This window comes from Nerophis lumbriciformis, linkage group LG13 (genome assembly GCF_033978685.3).
Source record: "Nerophis lumbriciformis linkage group LG13, RoL_Nlum_v2.1, whole genome shotgun sequence".
NCBI classification, from domain to species: Eukaryota; Metazoa; Chordata; class Actinopteri; order Syngnathiformes; family Syngnathidae; genus Nerophis; species Nerophis lumbriciformis.
Window position 1 is genome coordinate 31,268,219 of NC_084560.2, and position 27,411 is coordinate 31,295,629.

A 27,411-nucleotide genomic window follows, 5' to 3' on the forward strand; every position below is an offset into this window, starting at 1 on the left:
GGAACAGTCCAGAAGTGGATAAGAAATCACCAGGTAAGATTTGAATGAATCCATTTAGGATATGCAGTGATTTAACTATTTTTACGCCGCGTTGACATTTTTGCTCATCTTTTCTTTTCATCCCAGATTACGGCATGCTCTGAAAGATTAACATTTAAAAATGACATGTTGCCTCAAATCATTGCCAAAAACTGCAATATTCCCACTTTTATTGAAATGCACAGGAAGAATCTGCAAGATACCCAGTGGTATACGTTGTGCTGGTCTACCACAATTTGTGGTTTTTACTTTGACTCTTACCTGCAGGTGAGTGGAGCGAGGCTATGCACCCTCTGCTGGCCACGCTGAGCGACTGCGCCTCGCTGCTGGGCGACAAGGCCAGAAAGGCCATGGTGTTCCTCCTCATGCAGGACAGCGCCCCCACCATCGCCATGAGCCTCACGCTGCAGTACCGCCGCGACGTCGTCTTCTGCCAGACCGTCAGTCCGCACACAACCTACGATTGGAAGATGATGATGATAACGATGAGGATGATTCTGATGATGTGTTTGTGTGCCACCAGCTGACAGCTCTGATCTGCGGCTTTGTCCTCAAGCTGAGGAACAGCCTCTGTGATTTGGGCTTCCTCAGGCAGCTCCACACTATTGGCCTCCTGGTGCAGTATGAGAGCTTACTCAGCACTTACGGTAATGTGTGTGTGTGTGCGTGTGTGCGTGTGCGTATGTGTGTTCTTGTATTTCTACCCTTTTTTGAGACATCAACAAGGAAAAGTACCTTCCATATGAGGACCGATGAACAAGTTAGTTGGTCCCAATACGGAAAACCTTTGCATCTAATAGAGAATGTCTCATTTGGTGGTGAAATCTATCAAAATTAGGGTGGTCCTAAAATGGAGGGATTTTTCAAATTGACTGTGTGTCGGTTTTAAAAGTGCTCCCCCTTCTGGTCAACAAATGAAGTAACAAGTGTGTGTAAGAAATTGAAATGCGCCCCCTTTGGCCAAAATTTAAAAAAAAAATTAAATAAATATGTATATAGAGACATACTGTAATAACTTGAAGTAAATAATGAAGATTAAAAAACAATTACAAACAAAACATTTAATATATTAAAAAGTAACCATTTTTTTTCACAATATGTCGACTTTTTTCTTATAAAATTGGGAACAATTTATTTTTATTTTTACTGTTTCCGTAATATTGCAATATTTTCTTGTAAAATTATTACTTTTTTTAATGTAAAATTATTACTTTTTACTGCAAAATGGTGACATTTGTCGTATCAAATTCTGACTTGTATCACAATATTGCCAATTTTTTGTTCTTGTAAAATAGTGACAGTTTTTGAGTAGAATTATGACTTTTGTCATAATTTTGCCAAGTAAAATTCCGATTATTATTGTAATATTGCCAAAATTTTAAAGTTTTCTTATAAAATTGCGTCTGTTATTGAGTAAAATTCCAACTTTTATCATAATATTGCACAAATGTTCAGTTTTTCATGTAAAATGTCGACTTGCGTTGAGTAAAATTACAACTTTTATTATAATACTGCCAAAATTCAAAGTTTTTCTTGTGACCTTTTTCTTGGGAAATTCCAACTAATTTTTCACAACAAGCTTTTTTATATTTACATAGTATGTATATATTATTAATGTTGTAAATACACATCTTTATATATCTAGAAAGAGTGGTCCTAAAGAGGTAGCCATTTTTCGGAGGTCTCAAGAAGGTAACATACAAGAGTGTGTGTGTGCGTGTGTGTGTGTGCGTGCGTGCATTTTGAGTTACTAAACTCCGGCGAAATGCAGTGGCAGCAATTTACACAAGAATGTGTCGTTTTTGTGGTTATAGCGCAGTACATTGCAAATGTGACATAGTTAAATGGCCACAAAAGGTAAAGTATGCAAAAGATTGGTATCATTCTTACAAAAACAAGGAATTTGTATAAATAGTAGTTTGTAGAAAATTGACTTTTCAGGGCAGTCCCACTTTGATGTATTGTGTGTGTCAAAGATGCTCAAACCAATGTAATGTGGCGTAAGCTAGGCTATCTGGACAAAACATCCACACCTCAGCTTTGTGTTGTCATGCAAATTAGTTTAATATCAAACCATGTCTCATTACGAACTCATTTCAAAATATGAGCTGTGGGACAGCTGTTTTAGAGTACTGGACTTACTTGAAATAAAGCGTCATTTTTATATCAATGAACGCGATGAATAAAATACCTGATCGGGGCAATGGAACTAGCATATTTTGTGTACACTGCAAGGGTTGGCACAGACCTCAAAAAGTCCAAATGTAATTACTGCAAGTACAGGTAATCATGCTTATGATTTCCTACTAAATTGCTTGTTTTCATTATTTACCATTATTACATACCATACCATATAGTGGCCGGGTTTGTTTATTCACTCAACACCAAAGAGTACCAGGCATGTTTTTGAATACCAACACATGTAATTAAAATATTCTTCAGTCAATACTTAAAAAAAAAAATAAAAAATCACAATTACATGAAATAATATTTTTACCAAATCAATTTCATGCATATTTCATTTTCTAGATTTTTTTACACTTCCTCTATCAATTTTTTGGACACTGCTATACTTTGTTGCATTAGTCTTCTTAGTGCTTATCATTTATTTTCTGTCACACCCCCCTTAGGAAGAAGAAAACATTTCGCGACCCCTCCGTAACTATAAATAGTATCATTTGTCTATAAAATTGTAATAAGTACACCTTTGCATCACATTGTGTCCTTATTAACATCAAATAAGACAAAAAAAGGACAACATAATTATTGATCAACTTACAACAAATAATACCTTTATTAACATTGTTTTTAGTCTGTAATAGAAAACATTTAAAGTGCATCAATATGCCTGAAATAAAAAAATTAAAAAAAGTAGTCCTTATTTAAACTATAAACATTTTTTGACTGACTTTTGATCCATTTAATACGAAAAACTTAAATTAAATTATCTCAGTTTAAAAAAAAAATTAAAAATTGTTCAGCAACTTTAACTCAGGAGCACACATATATAAAACACTTTAACCTACAAAACAAATAGTGGATAAAATAATTGTGCTGATTTCATTTTCCAACAAAAATCGAAATGTAGTGCACAGCTTTTCGAAGTGGGGTTTGAAGCACGATACTGATAAAGCATGTTCTCCGCGGTCACACTATTTGAGAAGGACTGCATTAATCCCACATAGAATAACAACTCACAAATATTGTATTCAGCAGCTCTCTTTTTAAACTTCATGCAAACATTAGATTTACAGATGTTGGATTAAATACATCTACCGCAGGTGTGTCAAATGTACGGCCCGCAAACAGGTTTTATCCGGCCCGCGAGATGAGTTTGCTCAGTATAAAAATGAGCCAAAATTTTTGAATGAAAGAAACTGGTGTTCTAAATGTGTCCAGTAGATGTCGCAATAGCAATTCTTTGTATCTTTGTAGATGATGCTACATATGTAAAAAAAACAAAAAAAACATTAGTGGATCAGTCAAGGATAATGAGCAAACTACATAAATAACATCCTGTAATTTGATTTTGATATTATTTTTTTTATCTTGATAGATGGAAAATTAACACCAATGAGTTGACTGATGAACATTATCACATAATTTTATTCAGAAAGTATAAATAACAACAAATAAACATAGAATACTATTAACTGCAACATGTAAGTGTAAAAAAACAACAACATTATGATTTGTACATTTTCAGAATGTGCTTGTTCTATTTTTAAACAAAACAATCTAAAGTTGTCTTTATTTTTACGTTGTTGTGCCGTGATTTTACCAGTCCGGCCCACTTGGGAGTAGATTTTTCTCCGTGTGGCCCCCGATCTAAAATGAGTTTGACACCCCTGGTCTACCGCAAACTAACAGTGATATACATTTTTGTAAAAGTACATACGGTTAACTACTAAGGCGTCTATTTGGGGTGCAGCATTAATTTAAACAGAAACTAGATCAATATTGCCCAAATTGGGGCCGGGGGGCCAAATTTGGCCCACCCACAAATTCATACTGACTTTTCTCAAGCTCACACAATTATCGATGGTATGTCCGCAAGGCTAACTAGCCTACTAATGTTTTTAAGTGACATGTTATTTGCTGCAATTGAAGCAACTTTACTATTCACATTCAGGCTATTTGTGTTTCATTTTTAAAAATCCCTGTGTGACCCGATTTGATTTGATTTTCACTTTGGCTCTTGGAGGCAAAACATTGGGCACCCCTGAACTAGACAACATATAGGAGGCACGGCGTCTATTGGATATTTCACAATAACTCCTTGACAGTTATTGACGCAGGATCCTTTTTGCCGCCTAAAGGTGAGGAGCTGGCCATGCTGGAGGACATGAGCGTGGGGGTGAACGACCTGATGAACGTCACCTTTAAAATCACGCAAGCAAGCACAGCTTTCAGCCCCGACATGCTGCCGGTCATCACGGGAAACAGGAACGGCTTTAACGTCAGGGTTCCGATCCCGGGCGCCATATTCGACACTCTGCCGCGGGAGATCCAGAACGGGATGTTGCTGCGCGTGCAGCCGGTGCTCTTCAACGTGGGCATCAACGAGCAACAAACGCTGGCTGAGAAGTAAGTAGCGGGAATGGAAGGACGGGACATCACACCACAGCGCAGTGTTTGTCCTACATTCATTTAGCATAACAATGACATCACGCCTTGAAAAAATGTGTCGTCTTATATTCGGGGTCTAGATATTTACTAACGAAAAAAATGGTTTATGTATTTTTTTTTCTTTTTCCCCAAAAATTATATTGAAGTCATTATGGTAGTTCAAATTCTAAAGCTGAACAAATTGGAGGTCAATTACTCTTTAAGCTGTGCTTCTTCCTACTCCTTTTCAGACATGTTGTAATGACAATTTGATGTAGTATTGTACCGATACCAATATTTTGGTACCGGTACCAAAATGTATTTCGGTACTTTTCTAAATAAAGGGGACCACAAAAAATTTCATTATTGGCTTTATTTTAACAAAAAATCTTAGGGTACATTAAACATATGTTTCTTATTGCAAGTTTGTCCTGAAATAAAATAGTGAACGTACAAGACAACTTGTCTTTTAGTAGTAAGTAAGCAAACAAAGGCTCCTAATTTAGCTGCTGACATATGCAGTAACATATTGTGTCATTTATCATTCTATTATTTTGTCAAAATTATTAAGGACAAGTGGTAGAAAATAAATTATTAATCTACTTGTTCATTTACTGTTAATATCGGCTTATTTTCTGTTTCAACATGTTCTATCTACACTTCTGTTAAAATGTAATAATCACTTATTCTTCTGTTGTTAGATATTAGATATATTGTTAGCAATAGTTTTGGACGATACCACAAATTTGGGTATCAATCCTATGCCAAGTAGTTACAAGATCATACATTGGTCATATTCAAAGTCCTCATGTGTCCAGGGACGTATTTCCTGAGTTTATAAACATAATATAAATTTGAAAAAAACTACATAAGATTTTGTGATGCTAAAAAATATCGATGTAATCATAGTAGTATCGACTAGATATGCTCCTGTACTTGGTATCATCACAGTGGAGGTTAGGTGTAGATCCACCAATGGCGTTTATTTATATTGTAGCGTCCCGAAAGAGTTGGAGCTGCAGGGAATTCTGGGAATTTGTTCTGTAGTGTTAATGTTGTGTTGCGCTGCAAATATTCTCCCAAAATGTGTTTGTCGTTGTTGTTTAATGTGGTTTCATTATATGGCAAAGGTTTATGACAGTGTTGGTGTTGTTCATACGGCCACCCTTAGTGTTACATGTATGGCTGTTGACCAAGTATGTAGTCATTCACTTGTAAGCACAGTATTCAAAGTTATGCGGAACATATCAATGATTGTTAATTGGACATAGTTAAGTCTTGTCTTGACTTTGACAACTCTAGGCCACTCTTTAATACATTCAAGCTCATGACTTCAGAGTGCTGCTGTGTGTCGTGCAGCATGTATAGAGCTACCACTCGTCCTACAGGGATGATACTGGAAATAATTATACTTGACCTGTCTCCATGGAGTCAAGGTTTAGTGATTAAGAAGTAGTTACAACACTGCGGACTGCGGATAGACATTAGCCGCTAGTTAGCTAGCCATGTCTTAAAGCAGCTCTTCCTGAGGGCGTTTCACCTTTATCTTTGGGTTTTAAGCCAAAATTTGTCCGTTCTCCTTTTTCAGTCCACACACTCTGTCTGCTTGTAAGTACTCCATGTGTGTGTGTGCGCGCTGCTGAACATGGGACCAGTACTTTTCAGAGGCGGTATAGTACCGAATATGATTGATTAGTATCGCGGTACTATACTAATACCGGTATACTCATTTGAAGTATCTTGTTGTAACTGTATGCATGTTCCAATTCAGCATCATGGAATGAATTGGACTCATTAATTGAGTTCTAATTCCAGTGTCAACCCTGAGAGATTGGTCTCGGTCCACTTGCAAGTGAACTCTGGTTCGGACCGAAAGAAGACAGCAAAAAGAGTACAGAAATGACAAATATTTAAGAGAAAGTCCTTTTTTCTGCTCTGCCCTTTTCCCTCCATTCACGGCGCTCTTTAAAATATATTTAAGAAGCTTCGTAGGAAATTTTAGCTGATAATTTGATCAGGATATAAAAATAACCTATGTTTTTAAGCCCGGCGGACAGTGTATGGTTTTGGAATATTTGATTTATGTCATGTAATTTGTCACAAAAACTGTCCAATTTCCTTACTTTATATATACCAGGGGTCCCCAAACTACGGCCCACAGGCCGTAAATCCGGCCCAAGGGAAGTCCCAAGTAAAAAAATATATATATATTTTATTTTTTATTTTTTTCAAATCTGTCCTTTCTAATCTATTTTCTACCGCTTGTTACTCTCTGTGTCTACTAGCCGCTCAGGAAAATCATATTGTTTAAAAATGCATTTTCCCATCGATAACGTGACATTATCGCGCTCGCAGGATATATATATATATATATATATATATATATATATATATATACACACACACACAATTTTTTAACCCAACGCGGCCCCCGGGTCAAAACGTATGGGGACCCCTGATGTATACAGTCGTTTTTATCGGCTGTTAATTGGTTCCGGACATGACCATTAAATTAAAATTGGTAATTTGTCATAGTTGGAGCATAAAATAACTGCTTTTGACCTTCTAAATAATTGTTTTAACAATATAAGAGCCCTATAGACAGACTTGAGTCACCTTTACACTTCTTTAATCCAATATGCGGCTGAGACTGAGCCGTTCAGTGGCCACCATACTGAACAGCACGCTCTGATTGGTTTGGTATCATCTAGTGGCCAATAGTAGTATCCATACTTTTAGCCAATTTTGCCATTTTTGTGCTTGAAAATGCTTACTTAGGGCCAAAAATTTAAATGTGCGATGTGGTGAAACCACTATATTTGAAGCGCAATGTGGCCATAGCCTTTGGTCTCATGACAAAACGCAAAGCGAACTGCACCAAAGCGTGCTCCAAAACGTTTGGTCTAGACCTGAGTATCCAAGCACACGTGTGAACTGGTGTTATTTCTGTGTTTGTGCAGGTTTGGAGAGACGTCCTTACAGGAAGTGATCAACACAGAGAGCATGGCGCGTCTCAGCTTGTACTACGACCACTTTAAAGAGGTCCTCCCCGAGGACTGTGAGTCAACAAAGACATCTTCAGATTCCCCCTGATGTTCTCTGACTGCACTCACCTCCTCTGTCGTGGTCTTCTCAGGCCTGCATCGCTCTCGCAGCAGCACCGGTATGCCCGACCTGCTCAGACTGCTCAACCAGAACATCAACGCCAAGAAGAGCAAGAATGTGGAGATTCTGTGGCAGGCAGCCGAGGTGCGTTTTGGGGTTGGTTGGTTTGTCTCTGCTGGCAATATGTCCGCCATTTAGCGCCTAAAAAATAAGAATTTATTACATGGGTCTGCTTGTGTTCTTTTACAAACCCCGTTTCCATATGAGTTGGGAAATTGTGTTAGATGTAAATATAAACGGAATACAATGATTTGCAAATCCTTTTCAACCTATATTCAATTGAATGCACTACAAAGACAAGATATTTAATGTTCAAACTCATAAACTTTTTTTTTTTTTTGCAAATATTAATTAACTTAGAATTTCATGGCTGCAACACGTGCCAAACTAGTTGGGAAAGGGCATGTTCACCACTGTGTTACATGGCCTTTCCTTCTACTTCTTTTTGTCAGAGTTACATAACTGTCTGCTGTTTTTAGGGATTTTTTGCAGAGTCTCTTAAAAGTTATTTTAACTAAAGTTAAACAAATGACTGACTGCATCTGAAGTAATAAAGAAGCTACAGCAACACCTTAGTTACATAAATCACTAAATTGTAACTGCCAAAAATGGCAATACTTAAAGGGGCCTGGAGGAACGTCTCAGTTATGTACATCACAAGTCTGGACCCCAGTGTTCTGTGTTTGCTAGCAACGTTCAAATGTCAAAGCAAGGATCTGCCAATGTGTTTACACTGGTCCAAGTTCCTCTATACAACAGGAGCACTTCAGAAAAGCACTATATAAATATAAACCACTATTATTATCATACTCCAACAGGCTCCTTCAGCTTCGTTCCCACACTGAGGGATTCAGGAACTCCTTCATTCCGCACTCCATCCAGCTGTAAAATCACTCGCCATACAATAATAGATAATATTTCTCTATCACCTGACCACTTCTATGTTAGCTACCTCTCTTTATTTATAATGTATATTTTCTGCTGGGTCTACTCTTTATTTTATGCTGCCCTTTTTTTGCTGCAGCTGTTACATATACTGTAATATTGTACATAGTAATTGGGATTTGTTTTATATTGTATATATTATATACAAATATAATATAATAATATAATACATCAGTATATATTATATACTGTATATATAATAAGTAAATATTACAAATATGTTATATTTTATATTGCTACTATGGTACATTTTTAGTCTACTTTATAGCTTTTGTTTTCGCCCTCTTTTTGTGCCCTTGTGTGCATTATCCTTTCCATCCTTTGTAACTGAGCTACTGTGTGGAACAATTTCTCTTGTGGATCATTAAAGTTTGTTTAAGTCTATTTTAGTGTTTTAGAATTTGCTGCAAAAAAAAAGGTTTCCCAAGTTTTTAACTGAACTCAGGGGAAGGTATGGCGTAATTCCCGGCCTGGATTTAGCCCCCAAGCTGCCCTAAAAAGTCCAAAATGGTTCAAAACTATACAAGCGAAAATCCTATTAAATTTCACAGTGTGGTAAAATCAGTAAGTAAATGTATAAAAAATAATCCTCTGAAACTATGCTAATCAGTCGATCAATATCAGGGTGTATAAAGTGTCATTATTTATTGTATATATGACAAATAATCAGAATATTATTATGACTACATCAGAGTGATGGGCAGGACATTATAAGCTTTTGCTTCTTCCTGCTCCTTTTCGTGCACACACCATGTTTTTTTTAACGCATGTTTTTTTACAAAACGATATTGTATTGGAGAGACTTTATTTGTTTTTTTTGTGTTTGAAATCAAATAATAAAATGAAAAAAAAATTACACCAAAGCTGACAGAAAGTTCTGTCTTTAAAAATATATACAATGTGTGTTTTTAGCTTTTTCTTTTTTACAAAATAAAAACAGTATCCAAATGGCCCTCCTCTGCTTTGACTTTCAGTATATGCGGCCATTGGTGGACAAACTTTGGACACCCCTGATCTACTATATTAACCTTACTTGGTATTTGTTATGCTATGTCTAAAGGCATGCCGGCGCTTAAACGGAGTGCGTTTTACCAGCTGCAAGAGTGCCAAAGACCGCACTGCCATGTCCCTGACCCTGGAGCAGTGTCAAATCCTGCAGCAGGAGCACGCCCTGGCCCCGCAGGTCTTCTACCAGGCCCTGGACTGCATGCGCAGGTGGGTTAATCACCAAAAGTGCATTAGTGAAATATCATTACTCCCTAAAGCCTGTCACCTTCTCTTTTCCGCAGTGAGGGCTGCAGGCGAGAGAACACCATGAAGAACGTGGGATGTCGCAAATACGCCTTTAACGCTCTCCAGCTCAAGGCCTTTCCTAAACAGTATCGCCCTCCGGAAGGCACGTATGGGAAAGTGGAATCCTAACTGCAGTGAAAAAGACTGATGAGAGCACCCACACAACAACACACACACAAACAAAACACCTACGACACACAACGTGCAGCATTTGTTGTGTTTAGTCACAGCCTGGTATAGGTTGATTTATAGTGGTCTTGCCGCCTCTCGGTTTAATAGCATTGCATCTATTATTTATGTATCTTAAAAAGGAAAAGGGCAGGAAATGATAAATAAATTAGCCTAAAGCTACATGAAATGTCACAGGTGCACCAGTTGTGTGTTAATGTGCAACTACAAGTACAAATATTGTTTACTCATGCTTGATATCTTCTTTTTTTCTCTCGCCTTTTTAGGGAAATTATTGATGTCTAAATGTTTTCCACGGAGAATTAATATTACTCACATTTTGAACTTATTAAAATGTGTTAAAATCCATCCAGTGTGGGTCAAGATAATCTAAGTTATTAAATACATTTAAAGAAAACTGTCTACCTCTCAGCTTGTGGTTTAGCTGACAAAGGGAAGTGAAGTGAAGTGAATTACATTTATATAGCGCTTTTTCTCAAGTGACTCAAAGCGCTTTACATTGTGAAACCCAATATCTAAGTTACATTTAAACCAGTGTGGGTGGCACTGGGAGCAGGTGGGTTAAGTATCTTGCCCAAGGACACAACGGCAGTGACTAGGATGGCGGAAGCGGGGATCGAACCTGCAACCCTCAAGTTGCTGGCACAGCCGCTCTACCAACCGAGCTATACCGCCCCGGACATGGTTATTATTTTTCTGTTATTCTTAATCGTATTTATTTCTATCATATTTATTCCAAAAAATAACTAAGTTATCTTGCCAGCATGTGTATCCTGCAGAGTATTTACATGTAAGGTTCCAGGGGATTGGTTAGGATATACTTTTATTTATCCCACAATGGGGAAATGGGTGCCTGCTCAGTTACGAGTGAGGAAAACCTGCCAGGAATTGACAGGAAATGTGATATACTGTACACCCAAATCATCAATGGGCCTATACTATAAAAAGTACTGGTAGTCGGCCATTTTTGGTTTGGGCCATTTACATTTCTTTGTTTTCTATGTAATGTTCTAATGCTGGTTATGTTTAATATGATCTTTAGAACAATATAATACCATATCACAACCATTAATGACCCCTGGCATGCACTTTGGACACCCCTGCCTCAAACAAAATGAAACAACAGTGATTGAAAGAATGTTAATCGGTCATACAGTTCTAAAATTTGGCAGGAAAATCTCAATCATACCTCTAATCGGCAGAAATTCAACACAATTATTGATGACCATGCTTAAAAATACTGTACCTATTTTACTTGCACCTTCTTGCTCGTTGGCCATGTCTGCAAAAAACATAAGAAGAAAGAAAATGTCTTGTCATTATACATTTGTATGCTTACTTTGAAGGTGATTTTGTTATTGTACCCTGGAAGCTGCATATGATTGTGCATTTCTTATAAATTGCAACATAAAAGATATTTCTGCGAGATGGGAATTATGCAGCATGTATGAATTTGCACAAGAAAATAGAGGAAAAATGTTTCGAACTGCATGGGGAATTTTTTAAAATGTGGACGTAAAAAAAAAAATACAAAAAAAATTGCGCTAACAACAGACTTCATGAACAACAAAGTATCTTACTGTACAATATTTAGAGACAATGCCAATTTTATTTTACTAATGTTATTTTGCTTACAACTCGTTATGTCTATATGTATGTTATTACTTATTAAAGCTATTGTTGTTGCACAAGTGACATGCACTCAGGTGGAAAAGTGGTGAAGTTCATGAGATGAGTGGGACCTAAAATAAAAGATGATCAACTCTAAGTAAGTGATGTGGCATTGATTCAACATTATTTTATCAAGGAAAAATGTTAATGTGCCTTAAACATGAGTTCAATGTGTATCTACAATGTGTGTGGCTCAATATTTAAAATATTTTAATGTATAAAATAAAAATATATGTGATTTTCAACCACTGTGCACACGACTGTGCCGTGAGCTATTGTCTGGTGTGCCGTGGGAAATTATGCAACTTCACCTAATTGGTCCAAAAAATATTTTTTGCAAATCAATAATTATAATAATGTGCCGTTGTTTAGTGCCTGTGCTGTGTAGAGTTTGGCAGGGTAATCTTGTAATACTCCATATCAGTAGGTGACAGCAGGTAGTTCATTGCTTTGTAGAAGTCGAAAAGCATCGAGGGTGGTTTGTTGTGATCCCAACATGCAGAGCACAGCGGGAGACAGCGTGTAGGTAAAAAGGTATGTAACACTTAAATCAAAAATTAACAAAAGGCAAGTCCCGCTAGGAAAAGGCACTGAAGCATAGGTATGGCTATTAGTGATGGGTCCGTCAAAACCGATGCGTCGGCGCATGCGTCGAGCTCATAGAGCAAACCCTGTGTCGGTTCGCCTACCGGTTTTAGAAAGTCACGTGACCGATCATGAGCTGTTTCGGTCACGTGACCGATACGCAAACTGTCGCACTGACGCCTCCTCTGTGCCCTGTGAGCGGGTCTTTTTTACAGCTGGAGAAATAATAACTAAGAAGAGAAATTGTCTAAAATTTAATACGGTGGAAAAACTGTTTTTTTTTAATAAAAATGTGTAAAAAATTTTTTAAAAAAATTCCCAGTGCACAAGCATCCTCATTCACGACACGTTGTCTTAGATTTCCATGTTATGATATATGTTCACATTATTTATTGACTGTATCTAAAAAAGATAATATATTTTTATTTAAATAAAGATATGAAATAATCCTGAATGAAATACAATGACTTGGTTTATATTATTATATATACTAGGTCATAAAATCAGTGTCAGTTGAGTCGGTCCATAGGTTGCCTGTAGGGATTTTTAATGTCCAGCAGATGACAGTATTTAGTGACACAGTATCGACACAGTATCAATACAGTTTTGCAATGTGTCATGACGCCTCATCAACCCATCACTAATGGCTATGTAAAACAAAAGTAAAACTGAACTGGCTACAAAGTCAACAAAAACAGAATGCTGGACGACAGCAAAAACTTACAGCGTGTGGAGCAAAGACGACGTCCACAAAGTACATCCGTACATGACATGACAATCAACAATGTCCCCACAAAGAAGGATAGCGTACGCACTTAAATAGTCTTGATTGCGAAAACAAAGCAGGTGCAGGCAATAGCACTCAAAGGAAGGCGTGAAGCTACTACAGGAGAACACCAACAAAACAGGAAAAGTCACCAAAATAACAGCGCAAGACAGGAACTAAAGCACAACACACAGGAAACAACAACAAATTCAAAATAAGGCACGAGAACCACGTGGAGTTTAATTTTTTAACCTTTCTGCTGGTGGCGTGCCTCCGTATTTTTTTATTTAAAAAAATGTGCCTTGGCTCAAAAAAGGTTGAAAAACACCGGTGTAGTTTGTAAAAACGTTGTCGTGAATTAAAAACAAGCGTGACGGTTCCTTTAAGGTCACACCCGGAAGTGACGACATTATTTTTTACATAGCTCGTATCGGACAGGGAAAGATGCACTTTAGGACAAACAGAAAGCATTGTTTACATCGCGCTAAATGTAAGACAACACGTACTTATATTAACTATATACTCGTGTTTGTTTTGTTTAAACGTTTATTTTTTAACATTCATACGATTAAGTGAGAAACAATGGCACACAGTAAAACGCTATTTAGCGACAGAGTGAGACCTCATTATTTGCCTTGACTTTCAAGTCTTATCTTTGTGCCGCATGGCGCTGTGTGCGCGTTATGTTGTTGCTTCTGCAGCCGCTTTCAGCAGGAGGTAATCCCCGTTTCACTACTTGATTAGAATATAAACGGACTTTTTAATGTGAATTATGCATATTGTTAATATAGTACCGAACGACAGGAGGTGTGCGTTTAGAATATTGTGTAAATAAACACAGGCAACTTACAGGTTTGGACAATAAAATGACATAATGCGGTTTATCATATCTAATTCTCATGTAATGATTACTCACAAATAGATTATATATCTATATGTTTAGCCCTGGAAATGTGCATATAAGCACGCTTGTGGCGTGTCTGTAGAATGTTCATTGGTGAGGTCAGAGGTCACCACAATTGGAGCTCAGTTCTGGTTGAACACAAAGGTGATTTAAGTTCCTTTACAGGAAACATCTTTTTTATGGCTGTCTAAAGGTTAGGATCAGCTGATTTCTATCCAGTCGTCACACACTTGAGTTCATTCTCACACCAAACAGGTAGGTGGTGTTCCGCTTTGGTGAACCCAGAACCATGAAAGCGTGGTCATAAGTAATTTATTATCTTGGTAAACCATCAATGATTTGCTCTTCCAGGGTCCAGCATGAGGAAGAAGCTGCTGGTGGACGTAGACTGCGGCGTGGATGACGCCCAGGCTATCATGTTGGCCTTGGCCGCCCCCAACGTAGACCTTCTGGGGGTGACCTGCGTGCATGGCAACACCACGGTGGAGAACGTGTGCAGGAACACGCTGCGTGTCCTGCAAGCTTGTGAAAGACTAGATGTGAGTAGGCTTGTTTTTGTTTTTTTTATAGCAGGCTGTCACACAATGAGCTGCAATGTATTGCTGTCATGTGACTTTTAGGGACGGTCTGAAAATGAGTTGTTTGTCCAACAAGCTCATTTCAGTTAATGCTGGGCCACCATTTTTCTAGGTGGTAAAAATCAGACAAAATAATACCTTATTGCTAAAATAATACATCTGATTCATAGGTTATGAATTGTTCCCATATTATTATCTCATTATGTGAGAACACATGTGCTCAAAAAACTACTACTTATACTCCTACATTTTCAAAAAATACAACTTGATACCTTTACTGTGAGCAATGTCCTGCTGCTCCCGCATCATTGCGTCTCGGCTCGTCAAAGTTATTGTAGATTATAAATCATGACTCTCCTATGGATATTAGGAGGGTTTTGCCTTGAATCTAGAAGCTGTTCATCTGTGACATTCAATGTAAACCCGGAGATGGAGACAAGCACACAACCAAAGATGGTGTCTGCAATGAGACTTCCTTGTTAACCCTTCAAGTGCATCATGATTCTTTATGTAAACGGGAAAATATGGATATCCTATAAGTTGTCATCAAAGTAAGCTATAATTGTAATATGTTTGTAGTTTGTACGTCTTGTTTAGCACGTATCAATACTGCTACATGATGCTGTAGTGTTTCACTAAAAAAGCTGGATTTGTTTAGCAGAGCTTCTAAAACTTGTAGCTCATCCTACTTATATTCAGGATCAACAATATAGGGTTCTAATTTATCATAATTTGCCCAAAGTAATCGTTGTTGGCTTTCACAAAGTCTGCACGATTTGCATTGTTTTTGGTGGGTAAAGGATCTGCGGTCCCTACCTCTACGTCACACGATGACGTGTCTGGCTTCCTCATTATCTCTTAATATGGCTCGGGAATCTCCGTGAGATTGATACTATTTTGATCATATCTATTTACTCACAAACTTTGGAAGTCTTTAGGCGTCATAAATCAGACATATACTGTATATGATAGCTTCAATATAGAGGCAACTTGTTTTTTCACTCTACTGGTACTTTAAATGCCTTAAAAATAAATGACTATAATTACTAGAGATGTCCGATATCGGCCTGCCGATATTATCGGCCGATAAGTGCTTTAAAATGTAATATCGGAAATGATCAGTATTTGTCTTTTTATTTTATTTTTTTAGTAAATCAACATAAAAAACACAAGATACACTTACAATTAGTACACCAACCCAAAAAACCTCCCTCCCCCATTTACACTCATTCACAGAAAAGGGTTGTTTCTTTCTGTTTTTAATATTCTGGTTCTTACATTATATATCAATATATATCAATACAGTCTGCAAGGGATACAATCCGTAAGCACACATGATTGTGCGTGCTGCTGGTCCACTAATAGTACTAACCTTTAACAGTTAATTTTACTCATTTTCATTAATTACTAGTTTCTATGTACCGGTAACTGTTGTTATATTGTTTTACTTTCTTTTTTTATTCAAGAAAATGTTTTTAATTTATTTATCTTATTTTATTTTATAAATTTACTCATTTTCATTAATTACTAGTTTCTATGTAACTGTTTTTATATTGTTTTACTTTCTTTTTTGCTCAAGAAAATGTTTTTAATTTATTTATCTTATTTTATAAATGTAAAAAAAAGGACCTTATCTTCACCATACCTGGTTGTCCAAATTAGACAATGTGTTAATTCCACGACTGTATATATCGGTATCGGTATTGGTAATTAAGAGTTGGACAATATCGGATATCGGCAAAAAGCCATTATCGGACATCCCTAATAATTACTAAATATGACATTTTGTTTGATGATTGATTTTTGTAAAATATATTTTTTTTTTAATCATAATCATATATATATATAACTAGAATCAGCTGATTTTCCCACATGTGAACTGGGATGTCAGAACCTTTTTCACTGTGGGCCCCAATACTGAAAGGATGAAAGAGGTTGGGGCCACTTTGATATTTGAATTTAGTTTTAAAATGACGTAAGATATTATTGATTTACATACAAAACTTTGCTTTGTTGTGTCGGTAGCAAAGTGTCTGATTATTGGTGTTATTAGTGTCAATATTGAAAATTTAAAAACAAAAGTTATTTCTACAGTGTTCCACGGGCCAAAAAAAAACAAAAAACAAGCTGTGGAAACCCCTGCTTTAAATCTTTTTTTTTTCTCATGATATTGGCCTAAATGCTTAATTTCCTGTGCCAGATTCCAGTGTTTAAAGGTGCAGCTAAGCCCCTCCTTGGCAACACAATAGACGCGGGACACTTCCACGGCCAGGACGGGCTGGGAGATGCCCCCGACCCAAACGCTCCCGGTCTGGACCTGGTGCAAGAGGAATTTGCCGTTTCAGCTATGATCAGGATTGTCAATGAAAACCCAGGAGAGGTGAGGAGATCGTAGATGACTACAATGTATCCCTCTGGGAATCTTTGAAATTGTTTATGATGTTGTATAATAAATGTCAAGCCAGGTTCCAACAATAAGGTTAGGAACATGTCCCACTTAGGTATCTCTGGTTGCCACGGCGCCCCTCACCAACCTGGCTCTGGCTGTGAGGATGGACCCGTCTTTGCCTGGCAAGCTGCGAGGGCTCTACATCATGGGAGGCAACACGGAATGTTGGTGCAGTGCAACCCGCTTATGTTGACAAACTGTCTACAGTAGTTAAGGTTGTATTTTTGCCTCACTCCTGTGGGAATCCTGCATGTGACTTAAGCATTACAGAGTGGGGGTTGGTTAATTTATCCAGGACTTCAGCAAACCACTAGGTAGCATCTGTGAGCAGATGATACTGTACCATCTCTTTCTTTTTCGGACTTATCGGGTCGGTAGTGCATTCTTCACTCAAGCTTTGAGTGAGGGATGAGGCAAAAACAAACCCAGACCTACTGTATGTCGACCAACTCATCATGTTGATGGTTTTTGATTTGATTGTGCAGCTCGAGGAAACACCACCGTGTGCGGCGAGTTCAACTTTGCAGCGGATCCAGAGGCGGCGCACATCGTACTGAATGACTACCAGTGTCCAACCTACTTGGCATGCTGGGAGTTTACTTGCTACAGCAAACTCTCTTGGGTGAGCCGCCTTCTTCTATACTACATTTCAAAGACACATGATAAAACAATATGAGCTAGAGCTGCATATTCCAATGAGACCCAAAACAAATTCTACCTATACAAAAGATAATAATCCTAACATTTGATTGACACTTGTCAGAGAAGTATTGATATTCAGCGTCATTCTGAGATCTGTTTCTAATTTTTGTGCCATCAAGGATGGCAGTTTGTGCGTTTTGTCCAGATCGTTTGACCATTAAACAAATAACATATTTTGCCACCCTTATGTTGCTTATTTATTCATTTCAAAAGGCACACATAAGAAAAAAAACATGCATAAATATACAACACAAATCCAACCAAGTAAGTAGATGGAACCATATTTGGCATTTATTTACTCAGCTGCAAAGGACCACCCAATCTGTTTTGTTACAGGGCAGGTATCCAAAAAATATATTTTTCACAATACAGATATGTATATCAAATTAGTATTTTGGGTTTTTTGTACTATCATTTTACCAGCATAGGTCAACAGTATTCGTTGTAAAATGTGTATTTATTTCAAATATATTCTCTCTCTCTCTCGCTCTCGTTTGCTGGCATCAGAAAAATAACTAAGATTTAAACAATTGTGTTGATTTGAATATAAAATACAGACTCCATTTATTATTTGGATAAATTAATGTATTTATTGGAGGTGGTTTTTTTTTAAATGGTAGTAAACTAATGCACTGTCTACTTGGGTGAACTACATTAAATATTAACGTCTTGCATGCTTCCACATAGGAGTTCTGTGACGCATGGTTAGCGCAAGACACGCACAAAGCTCACTTCATGGCGCGGATCTTCCGCCACAGCATCGAGGCGTCACACAGTGAGCGCTACCAAAAGGAGTTTGTGGCCGGCACGGGCTTCGTCTCCTGCGACTCGTACGCTATGGCCGCCGCCGTGGACGACAAGTTCGTCACAGAGAACGACTGCTTCCCAGTTAGCGTGGAGCTGACAGGCACGCACACAAGAGGCATGATGGTGGTGGATACCTTAGGCTTGTTAAAGAAGACTCACAAGGCTGTCATCATGAAGAAAGTGGATATGGAGAAGTTTGAGGAGATGATGATGGCGGCGTTGAAATAGTTCTTAATGTTATCACTGAGTTCACCTACATCCTTTCTTACGTCCACATGTTAGCTAAAACCGTGTCTTATTTTTTCTTACGTCACCTTTAATCCACACCTTTAGAAAATCTAATATCAATTACAATGAAAATACCTCAACTTTATTATAAAAGTGTGTTGAAAAAATTAATATTTGTTTTCCTTTTCAATACTTGCATTTCAATTTTTTTTTAAATCAGCCAATTTGTGAAATGTACGGTTTATTGTGGCACATTTTCTAAAGGAAGTACTGAAAAGAAAACACTGGAATAAAATCAATAAGTATAAGAAAACATGGTTCTAATGTTAAGAATATGAAATGTTTTTTGCTCTAGAACAGTGGTTCTTAACCTTGTTGGAGGTACCGAACCCCACCAGTTTCAAATGCGCATTCACCGAACCCTTCTTTAGTGAAAAATAAAACGTTTTTTTTTTGTTTTTTTTAATTCAAGACAAATTATTATTATTATTTTTTTTTTTTTATTGGTGCACAAAATGAACATTACTTTGTTCAAAGAACAAAAGCTACACAGTCCATGAACTCACAACAAATTACACACCTGCAAATCATATGGAAAATTAGAGGGAACATTGTTTGGGGGTATCCATAATACGCCGATAGGGAGAAGTTTTTATTACCGGTACACACTGAGTCGGATGTGGCTTGACGGCGGAGGCTCCACCGAACCCCTAGGGTTCGATCGAACCCAGGTTAAGAACCACTGCTCTAGAAAAAAGTTGTAAATTTAACAGTTGTAAAAAATGTTTTTTCAACAATACTTACTAGTGATTTTAATACCATCATTTTGTATTTTCTCTTCCCAACTTGTTTTTGCAATATTATGTCAATTCCTGTTTTAGTTATTGTCAGTTATTTTCTGGGGGGTGAAAATCCAATAACTTTGTAACGCCCCCCCACACACAATTTTTTTTCTTCAACTTCATTTTTGTATAATTATGACTTATTTCCCTTAATATTATGACTACTTTTTTCTCTATTGTAGTTTTACTTTTTCAATTGGCCCCTCATACAGATCATTCCTCCCAATAATATTGAGGATGCAAGGCCTCCAAGCATAAAGACTATAAAAATGGGACCCATTACCTTCCTGCTTGGCACTCAGCATCAAGGGTTGGAATTGGGGGTTAAATCCCCAAAATTGATTCACGGGCACAGCACCGCTGCTGCTCACTGCTCCCCTCACGTCCCAGGGGGTGAACAAGGGGATGGGTCAAATGCAGAAGACACATTTCACCACACCTAGTGTGTGTGTGTGACAATCATTGGTACTTTAACTTTTTAACTTAAATAGATCCCCTTTTATAATACAGTTTTTTAGTGCTATTAAATATTTGGCAGTCCTTCTTTGCTACCTGATGCCTTGGTGTGTATGTTTCATTCAAGAAGAAGGTGAATCCAACAAAGCACAGTTGGTTATCCAGTCTTTATCATGTGGCGCCATTTTGGGTCTTTAATATCCTTTTCTTCCTCTGAATCTTGACCTTGTGTCCAGCTGTACAAAGATTATATGTACTGTGAATCAGCATATTATGAGAATGTGTGTGTTGTTGAAGATAAAGAGTAGGAGCACTTCATTATATATTGTATGCATCATGTTTCACTCACTAGTATACGGAGCCCCTAAAGGGATGTGGATGTTTGGCGAGATCTCGCACTATCTTTTTGCGAGATCTCGCACTACCTTTTTGCGAAATCTCGCAATACCTTTTTGCTAAATCTCGCAATACCTTTTTGCGATATCTCGCAATACCTTTTTGCTTTGTATCGCAATACCTTTTTGCAAGATCTCGCAATACTTTTTTGCTTTGTATCGCAATACCTTTTTGCTTTGTATCGCAATACCTTTTTGCTTTGTATCGCAATACCTTTTTGCTTTGTATCGCAATACCTTTTTGCAAGATCTGGCAATACTTTTTGCAAGATCTCGCAAAAGGTTTTTTTCCTATGTCAGTGAACCGGAAGTGAAACAGACACATCGATGGAGGAGCGGGAGCCTACCCATCATCTGTGCTCTGTTGTGGGACCATAATACGGTTTGATGTCTTTATATGTTAGGCCAATACTAAAATAGAAATCAATAATAAACTTCTCCCACGGATGATGGGTGGGCTCCTCCATCGCTGTGTCTGTTTCACTTCCGGTTCACCATCGCTGTGTCTGTTTTACTTCCGGTTCACTGACATAGGAAAAAAGCGAGATCTCGCAAAAAGTATTGCAAAGATCTTTTCTGTATTTTTTGTAAAAGTATTGCGAGATCTCGCTTTTTTCCTATGTCAGTGAACCGGAAGTAAAACAGACACAGCGATGGTGAACCGGAAGTGAAACAGACAAAGCGATGGAGGAGCCCACTCATCATCCGTGGGAGAAGTTTATTGAATTCTATTTTAGTATTGGCCTAACATATAAAGACATCAAATCGCATTATGGTCCCACAACAAAGCACAGATGATGGATAGGCTTCTGCTCCTCCATCGCTGTGTCTGTTTTCCTTCCAGTTCACCATCGCTGTGTCTGTTTTACTTCCGGTTCACTGACATAGGAAAAAAACCTTTTGCGAGATCGCGCAAAAAGTATTGCGAGATCTTGCAAAAAGTATTGCGAGATATCGCAAAAAAGGTATTGCGAGATATCGCAAAAAAGGTATTGCGAGATATCGCAAAAAGGTGTTGCGAGATCTCGCGAAAAGGTATTGCGAGATCTCGCGAAAAGGTATTGCGAGATCTCGCGAAAAGGTATTGCGAGATCTCGCGAACAGGTATTGCGAGATATCGCGAAAAGGTATTGCGAGATCTCGCGAAAAGGTATTGCGAGACCTCACAAAACATTTTTTTCCCTCCATGTCCCTTTAGGGGCTCCATACTAGTAGGACAAGTCAATTTACGAAAACGTTATTTCTCGCAAAGATGGGTCCATTCAAGTGTCTAATTTACCATGGATCTTTTGCACTCAAAGAACGACGTCTGTAAGGCTTTGCAGTGGCCTTCTTTAAGACATTCACTGGGCATTTTCCCCTCCTAAGAAAATACAAATAATGACAAGACACGAAGCATTACTTGATAAAAGCGAGACAATTAGACCTCAAGACTAAGGCGAAGTTACCTTAATGACGCAGTCGTGTTGAAGGAGACATGCTTTAAAGTCCTCCTTGACACCTGCACAGGCCGTGTTGTCTTCCTCTTTATCTTCGTAATATTTTGGCATAGTGGCGACTATTACCAACACCAATATTATTTAATTAAAAAAAAACTATTGCGGTGTAGGATATTTAATTTATTTGTTGTAAGAGCGTTCAGGCGCCATTTTTATTTCCAGCCGGTTGCATGATGGGACCCCGGAAGACGTAGCGAAACAAATGCATCATGGGATGTTTGTAGTTTTCCTTTCTACTTCCGTGTTTATTATCATTGTACTGATTGATACTGTTAACGAGTTTCTAATTCACCAATGTAGACACTACAGCCACAATAGGCATATTTTTGAAGTGTTGATAGCTCTTCCCTCGATAAAATGGAGCGTATAAAGTTAGACACGGTGTGTTTGTGCTGAATCTTATGTATTTCCTTATTATTGTGTGAATTATGCTCCAAAGCTTAGATGGTTTTCTACACCAAAATGCATCTATTCATTCAACTTCTTCTTCTTCTCCAGATTTTGGCGCGCTCTACCTTCCACATTTTTCACGCGATTCAAACCGTTACAACTTCAAACTGTTCAGCCTATTCGGGAATCGCGGGCTTTCCCTTTACCGTGAATTGATTTCAATCAATCAATCAATCAATCTTTATTTATATAGCCCTAAATCACAAGTGTCTCAAAGGGCTGCACAAGCCACAACGACATCCTCGGTACAAAGCCCACATACGGGCAAGGAAAAACTCACCCCAGTGGGACGTCGATGTGAATGACTATGAGAAACCTTGGAGAGGACCGCATATGTGGGTAACCCCCCCCCCTCTAGGGGAGACCGAAAGCAATGGATGTCGAGTGGGTCTGACATAATATTGTGAGAGTCCAGTCCATAGTGGATCCAACATAATAGTAAGAGTCCAGTCCATAGTGGGGCCAGCAGGACACAATCCCGAGCGGAGACGGGTCAGCAGCGCAGAGATGTTCCCAGCCGATGCACAGGCGAGCGGTCCACCCCGGGTCCCGACTCTGGACAGCCAGCACTTCATCCATGGCCACCGGACCTGTGCCCCCCCCCCCCCCATCAAGGAAAAGGGGAGCAGAGGAGAAAAGAAAAGAAACGGCAGATCAACTGGTCCAACAGGGGGGCTATTTAAAGGCTAGAGTATACAAATGAGTTTTAAGATGGGACTAAATGCTTCTACTGAGGTAGCATCTCTAATTGTTTCCGGGAGGGCATTCCATAGTACTGGAGCCCGAATAGAAAACGCTCTATAGCCCGCAGACTTTTTTTGGGCTCTGCATGGGAATCACTAATAAGCCGGAGTTCTTTGAACGCAGATTTACGTGGACCCCGACTTAAACAAGTTGAAAAACTTATTTGACTGTTACCATTTAGTGGTCAATTGTACGGAATATGTACTGTACTGTGCAATCTACTAATAAAAGTTTCAATCAATCAAAAACTCTTGACAAATTCCCAAAATTCCCAGGTTTTCCGGGACATTTTTTCCATTCAAAATGCATCGGCCATTTTTCAAACTTCCACCATTTCCACATTTTTCAACCGATTCAAACCATTCCACCTTCAACATATTCCACTCATCCTGCACATTAATTCAAACTATAATTTTTCCAAGTAAAAAAAAAAAATCCAGGAATTGCCAGACTTCCCGGTTTTTCAATCCCTATTTTCACCATTTTTTCTGGCGACTACTCCTTCCACATTTTTCAATCGTTCCACCGTTCAAACATTCCTCTTAATCAGGACAAAAAAAACAAAGTTGTTTTTTTAACTAGAAAAATTCCCGGTTTTCTCGAAATTCCGTAATATCATTTCTCAGTTAAAAATGTTACTACTTCCAACATTTCTCGACCGATTTGAAAAATGTCAATACCAACCATTCAGAAAACTCAATTTTTTTTAGCAATTTGAAAAATTCCAACACCAACCATTCAGAAGACTCAAATTTTTTAGCATTTTCAAAAAAATTCCCGCTTTTCCCAAAATTCCATGAAATTCCCATTGAAATGAACGGGGCATTGTTCAAAGTTCCACAACTCCCACATTTTCCATCCGATTCAAACCGCGTTCCAACTCTAAAATATTCAGCCTGTTCAAAATTGTGTGCTCTCTTTTAACAATTAAAAAAAATAAAAAAAATTCCCGGATTTCCTAGAATTCCCAGTTTTCAGGGACATTTTCCTCATTCAAAATGAATTGTCCATTTTTTAACCTTCCACAATTCACACATTTTTCAACCTATTCAAATCAACATCTTCCACTCACCCTGGACATTCAAACTGTACATTCCCAAGTTCTAAACCAAATTGAGGTTTTCCTGGAAAGTCAAACTCTTCGACATTCAAACCATTCCAACATTCAAACTATTCTTACATTCATCCCCCCGTTATGGTTTTTAAGTTATTCTAAAAATACATTTTCCGACTATAGTGAATTAAGCTACCAAGTCCCCCACCCCCCACCCCCACACACATTGTCCAAATCCCCCCATACTTATCCCATTCGTTTGTGGTGCACGCATTTAGGTATACATATATTTTTTAAAGTTATTAACGTTTCAATATTCATAACCAGCCCCCCCCCCCCCCCACACCTTGTCAAAACCTCCATAAACCAGTCCCAATCGTCTGAGCATCAAAACAATCATGTCTAAATATACTTTTTAAGTTATTAACGTGTTATAGTTTTATGTTATTACTATGTAATTAACGTGTTGATCATACCTAGACCCACTCTCCCCCCTAAAAGAGTCCTATTCGTAAATTTGTGCTGCAACAAGTTTTGATCTAACTATTATAGTTTTTCAGTTATTCACGAATTATGATTAAATACCAGCTCCATTAAATGGCAACATACAACTATAATAGTTAGTACAAACGACTGTGACTGGTTTGGGGAGGTTTTGTGGGCTGGTTATAAATCATAATTCGTTAATAACTTAAAAACTACACAAACCTTTTATTCATTGCATCGAAAATACTGGAATTCCATGACATAGTGAATTTGCAGACAGCTAAAATCATACACAAAGCAAACTACAATCTGCTACCCAAGAATATACAACAATTATTCTAAACAAAAGAGAAAATATATAATCTTAGAGAAAAATGTAATTTGAAACATTTGTACGCACGTACAACACTTAAGACCTTCAGTATATCAGTATGTGGAATTAAATTATGGAATGGATTAAGCAAAGAAATCTAACAATGTACTAATATGATCCACTTCAAAAACTCTTCAAACTTAAAGTGTTTACAAAGTACAAAGAAGAAAAAACATGATAAACATTCTGAATATATCTCATACATCCATTCATTTTCTAGATAATCTTACTCATCTCACCATATGAAATATAACTTACTTCACTAATTATTTATTTATTTTTATTGTTATTACTTAGAGTATATTGTGAATAAATTGAGAACAGGAAGTGAACAAAAGTATTAGCAACTGCTATGTAAAGGAAAGGGGGTAGGATTAAATAAGCTCTGCTTCTTCCTACTCCTTTTAGAACATGTTGAATAGAGAAACTGGAAATTGTGATGTATCATGTTGTATGCATGCATGTTCCAAATAAACTCAAACTCAACTTTAATAGTTAAGATTAAAAATGTGGAGATTTTGACATAGTTCGGGTTTATAGGTATGGTTAAAAACATGTTAATTACACGTCAAGAAAATATAAAAAGTTAATAACTTAAAAACCTTAACGACGCAAACAAGATTTTTGCAGCACAAACAATTGGGACAAGTTTGGGGAGATTTGGACAAAGGGTGAGCAACTTCACACAGGTCTTACTATAATGTGTCGTTATCAAGCGGTGACGTGAATGGTACTGCTGAACAAAACGTGACATGGCAATGACGCAGAGAAACTTTTTGGATCATTTATTTGAAACATGTCCATGATAAATGATGTGGGGGGAAAAGGCAGCAAATGCAGGCAGTATGCATGTACAAGATGAAGGCACACAAACTGATAGGTGTATGGTTTTTTTCAAGCCTTTAAATGTTTTCTGTCTGCAGTCGACATTGATACACATTCACTTGGTGAAAGAGACAATCCGGCTAAGTGTCCCGCCTTGTATCAGAGTAAACACACCTGATCAAGATCAGGACACTTCTTGCATCAAGCATTTACGTGGTTTAATCAAGAAGCCTGCACTGGCAAGCCACACAACAAAAATACTAGTCAAGTACAGTATGTACACATGTGCATGTCAAACACCTCTATCCATTCCATTCAAAAAAGGCACTTCATTACCCCCATGAATAAAAGAAAGCCACACAAAGTGAATAGATCTATCAAGGGAGGTGGAAGAGTGACAGTAAGATGCACATTGCTTTTGATATATTCATATTTACAAAAAAAGTTAATGAAGAAAAAAAGGTGCACTCCTAAAGCGATCAGTAGTCATGACATTCCATTCCAAAACTAAATGAAACAAGATATGTGTGTGAGTGGACAAACAAAGCCTTTTAAGTGGATTAGCAGATGTGAAATGATGGTTCGAAGGAGTATTAAGGCCACATTTAAAAGAAACAAAGAAGTCGTAATTTTTCTTGAATAAAGTTGTTAAATAAGCATAAGTATTAATCTGAAAATAAAGATATACAACAATTAAGCCAAACATGTTCAGATTTTTTTTTACAAAATTAAATGTTACAAATCAAAGTGTTTTTCCCCTTAAGTTACTAATAAGAGAGAAGAAAAAGTTAATTGAACGAGAGTGAAGAAGTATTTTAAACAAACGTATACGCCCAAACTACCGGTACATATTTTTCTTGCAAAGTTTTCTTTCTTGGAAAGTGACAACTTATCTCTTAAGAGTATACTGTTGCAATATTTTTCTTGTGAAAATTCTGACTTTATTCTAGTAAGATTGCATCTTCATCGGGAAAACTACATTGTTCTAAAAAATAAATAAAAAATCGTACAGTAAAAAAATGTTTTTGAAAAACTAGGACTTATTCACAGTATTTCCACTTAACCCTTATAACATTACGTTTTCCTTGTAGGATAAAAAAAGTTGCGACTCCTTTCTCGGGAAAAAGTAAGTTCTCAAAAAATAAATGTATATATATATATATATATATATATATATATATATATATATATATATATATATATATATATATATATATATATGTACGTTAGGTCAGGAAAAACTGAGGCTATGTCATCCCTAAAAGCCTGTTTTGCAGGTTTCCCCTGCTCTTCAGGGGATTTCCCCTGAAAAGCGAAACAGGCTTGTAGGGATGAAATAGCCTCTGTGTTTTTTCCTG

The 27,411-nt window shown here is 37.5% G+C and overlaps 3 protein-coding genes across 7 annotated transcripts in view; 2 read left to right on the top strand and 1 right to left on the bottom strand.

The window, feature by feature from the left end:
• Window positions 1-12,007, top strand: part of inpp4aa (inositol polyphosphate-4-phosphatase type I Aa) — a 32,821-nt gene extending 20,814 nt beyond the window's left edge. For all 3 annotated transcript variants that reach the window (XM_061971037.2, XM_061971036.2, XM_061971038.2), the window contains exons 17-24: window positions 1-33; window positions 307-479; window positions 563-686; window positions 4,359-4,626; window positions 7,608-7,705; window positions 7,784-7,896; window positions 9,818-9,972; window positions 10,047-12,007. In XM_061971037.2, the coding sequence (XP_061827021.1) occupies window positions 1-33; window positions 307-479; window positions 563-686; window positions 4,359-4,626; window positions 7,608-7,705; window positions 7,784-7,896; window positions 9,818-9,972; window positions 10,047-10,179 (1,097 nt within the window). In that variant the 3' untranslated portion in view covers window positions 10,180-12,007. The remainder of the gene's footprint in view (window positions 34-306; window positions 480-562; window positions 687-4,358; window positions 4,627-7,607; window positions 7,706-7,783; window positions 7,897-9,817; window positions 9,973-10,046) is intronic.
• A 1,726-nt stretch (window positions 12,008-13,733) lies between these two features.
• LOC133613473 (inosine-uridine preferring nucleoside hydrolase) lies at window positions 13,734-20,545 on the top strand. 3 transcript variants are annotated; one of them, XM_061971034.1, is made up of 7 exons: window positions 13,734-13,751; window positions 14,331-14,420; window positions 14,517-14,704; window positions 16,944-17,123; window positions 17,245-17,356; window positions 17,678-17,814; window positions 18,582-20,545. In XM_061971034.1, exons 3-7 carry the CDS (start codon window positions 14,525-14,527, stop codon window positions 18,927-18,929), a joined length of 957 nt encoding a protein of 318 aa, XP_061827018.1. In that variant the 5' UTR covers window positions 13,734-13,751; window positions 14,331-14,420; window positions 14,517-14,524; the 3' UTR covers window positions 18,930-20,545. The 3 variants fall into 3 exon arrangements, with proteins under 3 accessions (XP_061827018.1, XP_061827016.1, XP_061827017.1); XM_061971032.2 differs by lacking the exon at window positions 13,734-13,751 and adding an exon at window positions 13,776-13,978 and having other exon boundaries at window positions 14,359-14,420; XM_061971033.2 differs by lacking the exon at window positions 13,734-13,751 and adding an exon at window positions 13,853-13,978.
• On the bottom strand, window positions 19,592-22,322 carry coa5 (cytochrome C oxidase assembly factor 5). Its single transcript, XM_061971035.2, has 3 exons — window positions 22,071-22,322; window positions 21,902-21,985; window positions 19,592-20,463 (listed from the first exon to the last, which is right to left on the bottom strand). The coding sequence occupies exons 1-3, from the start codon at window positions 22,170-22,172 to the stop codon at window positions 20,422-20,424; spliced, it is 228 nt and encodes a 75-aa protein (XP_061827019.1). The 5' UTR covers window positions 22,173-22,322; the 3' UTR covers window positions 19,592-20,421.
• Window positions 22,323-27,411: the final 5,089 nt, after the last annotated feature.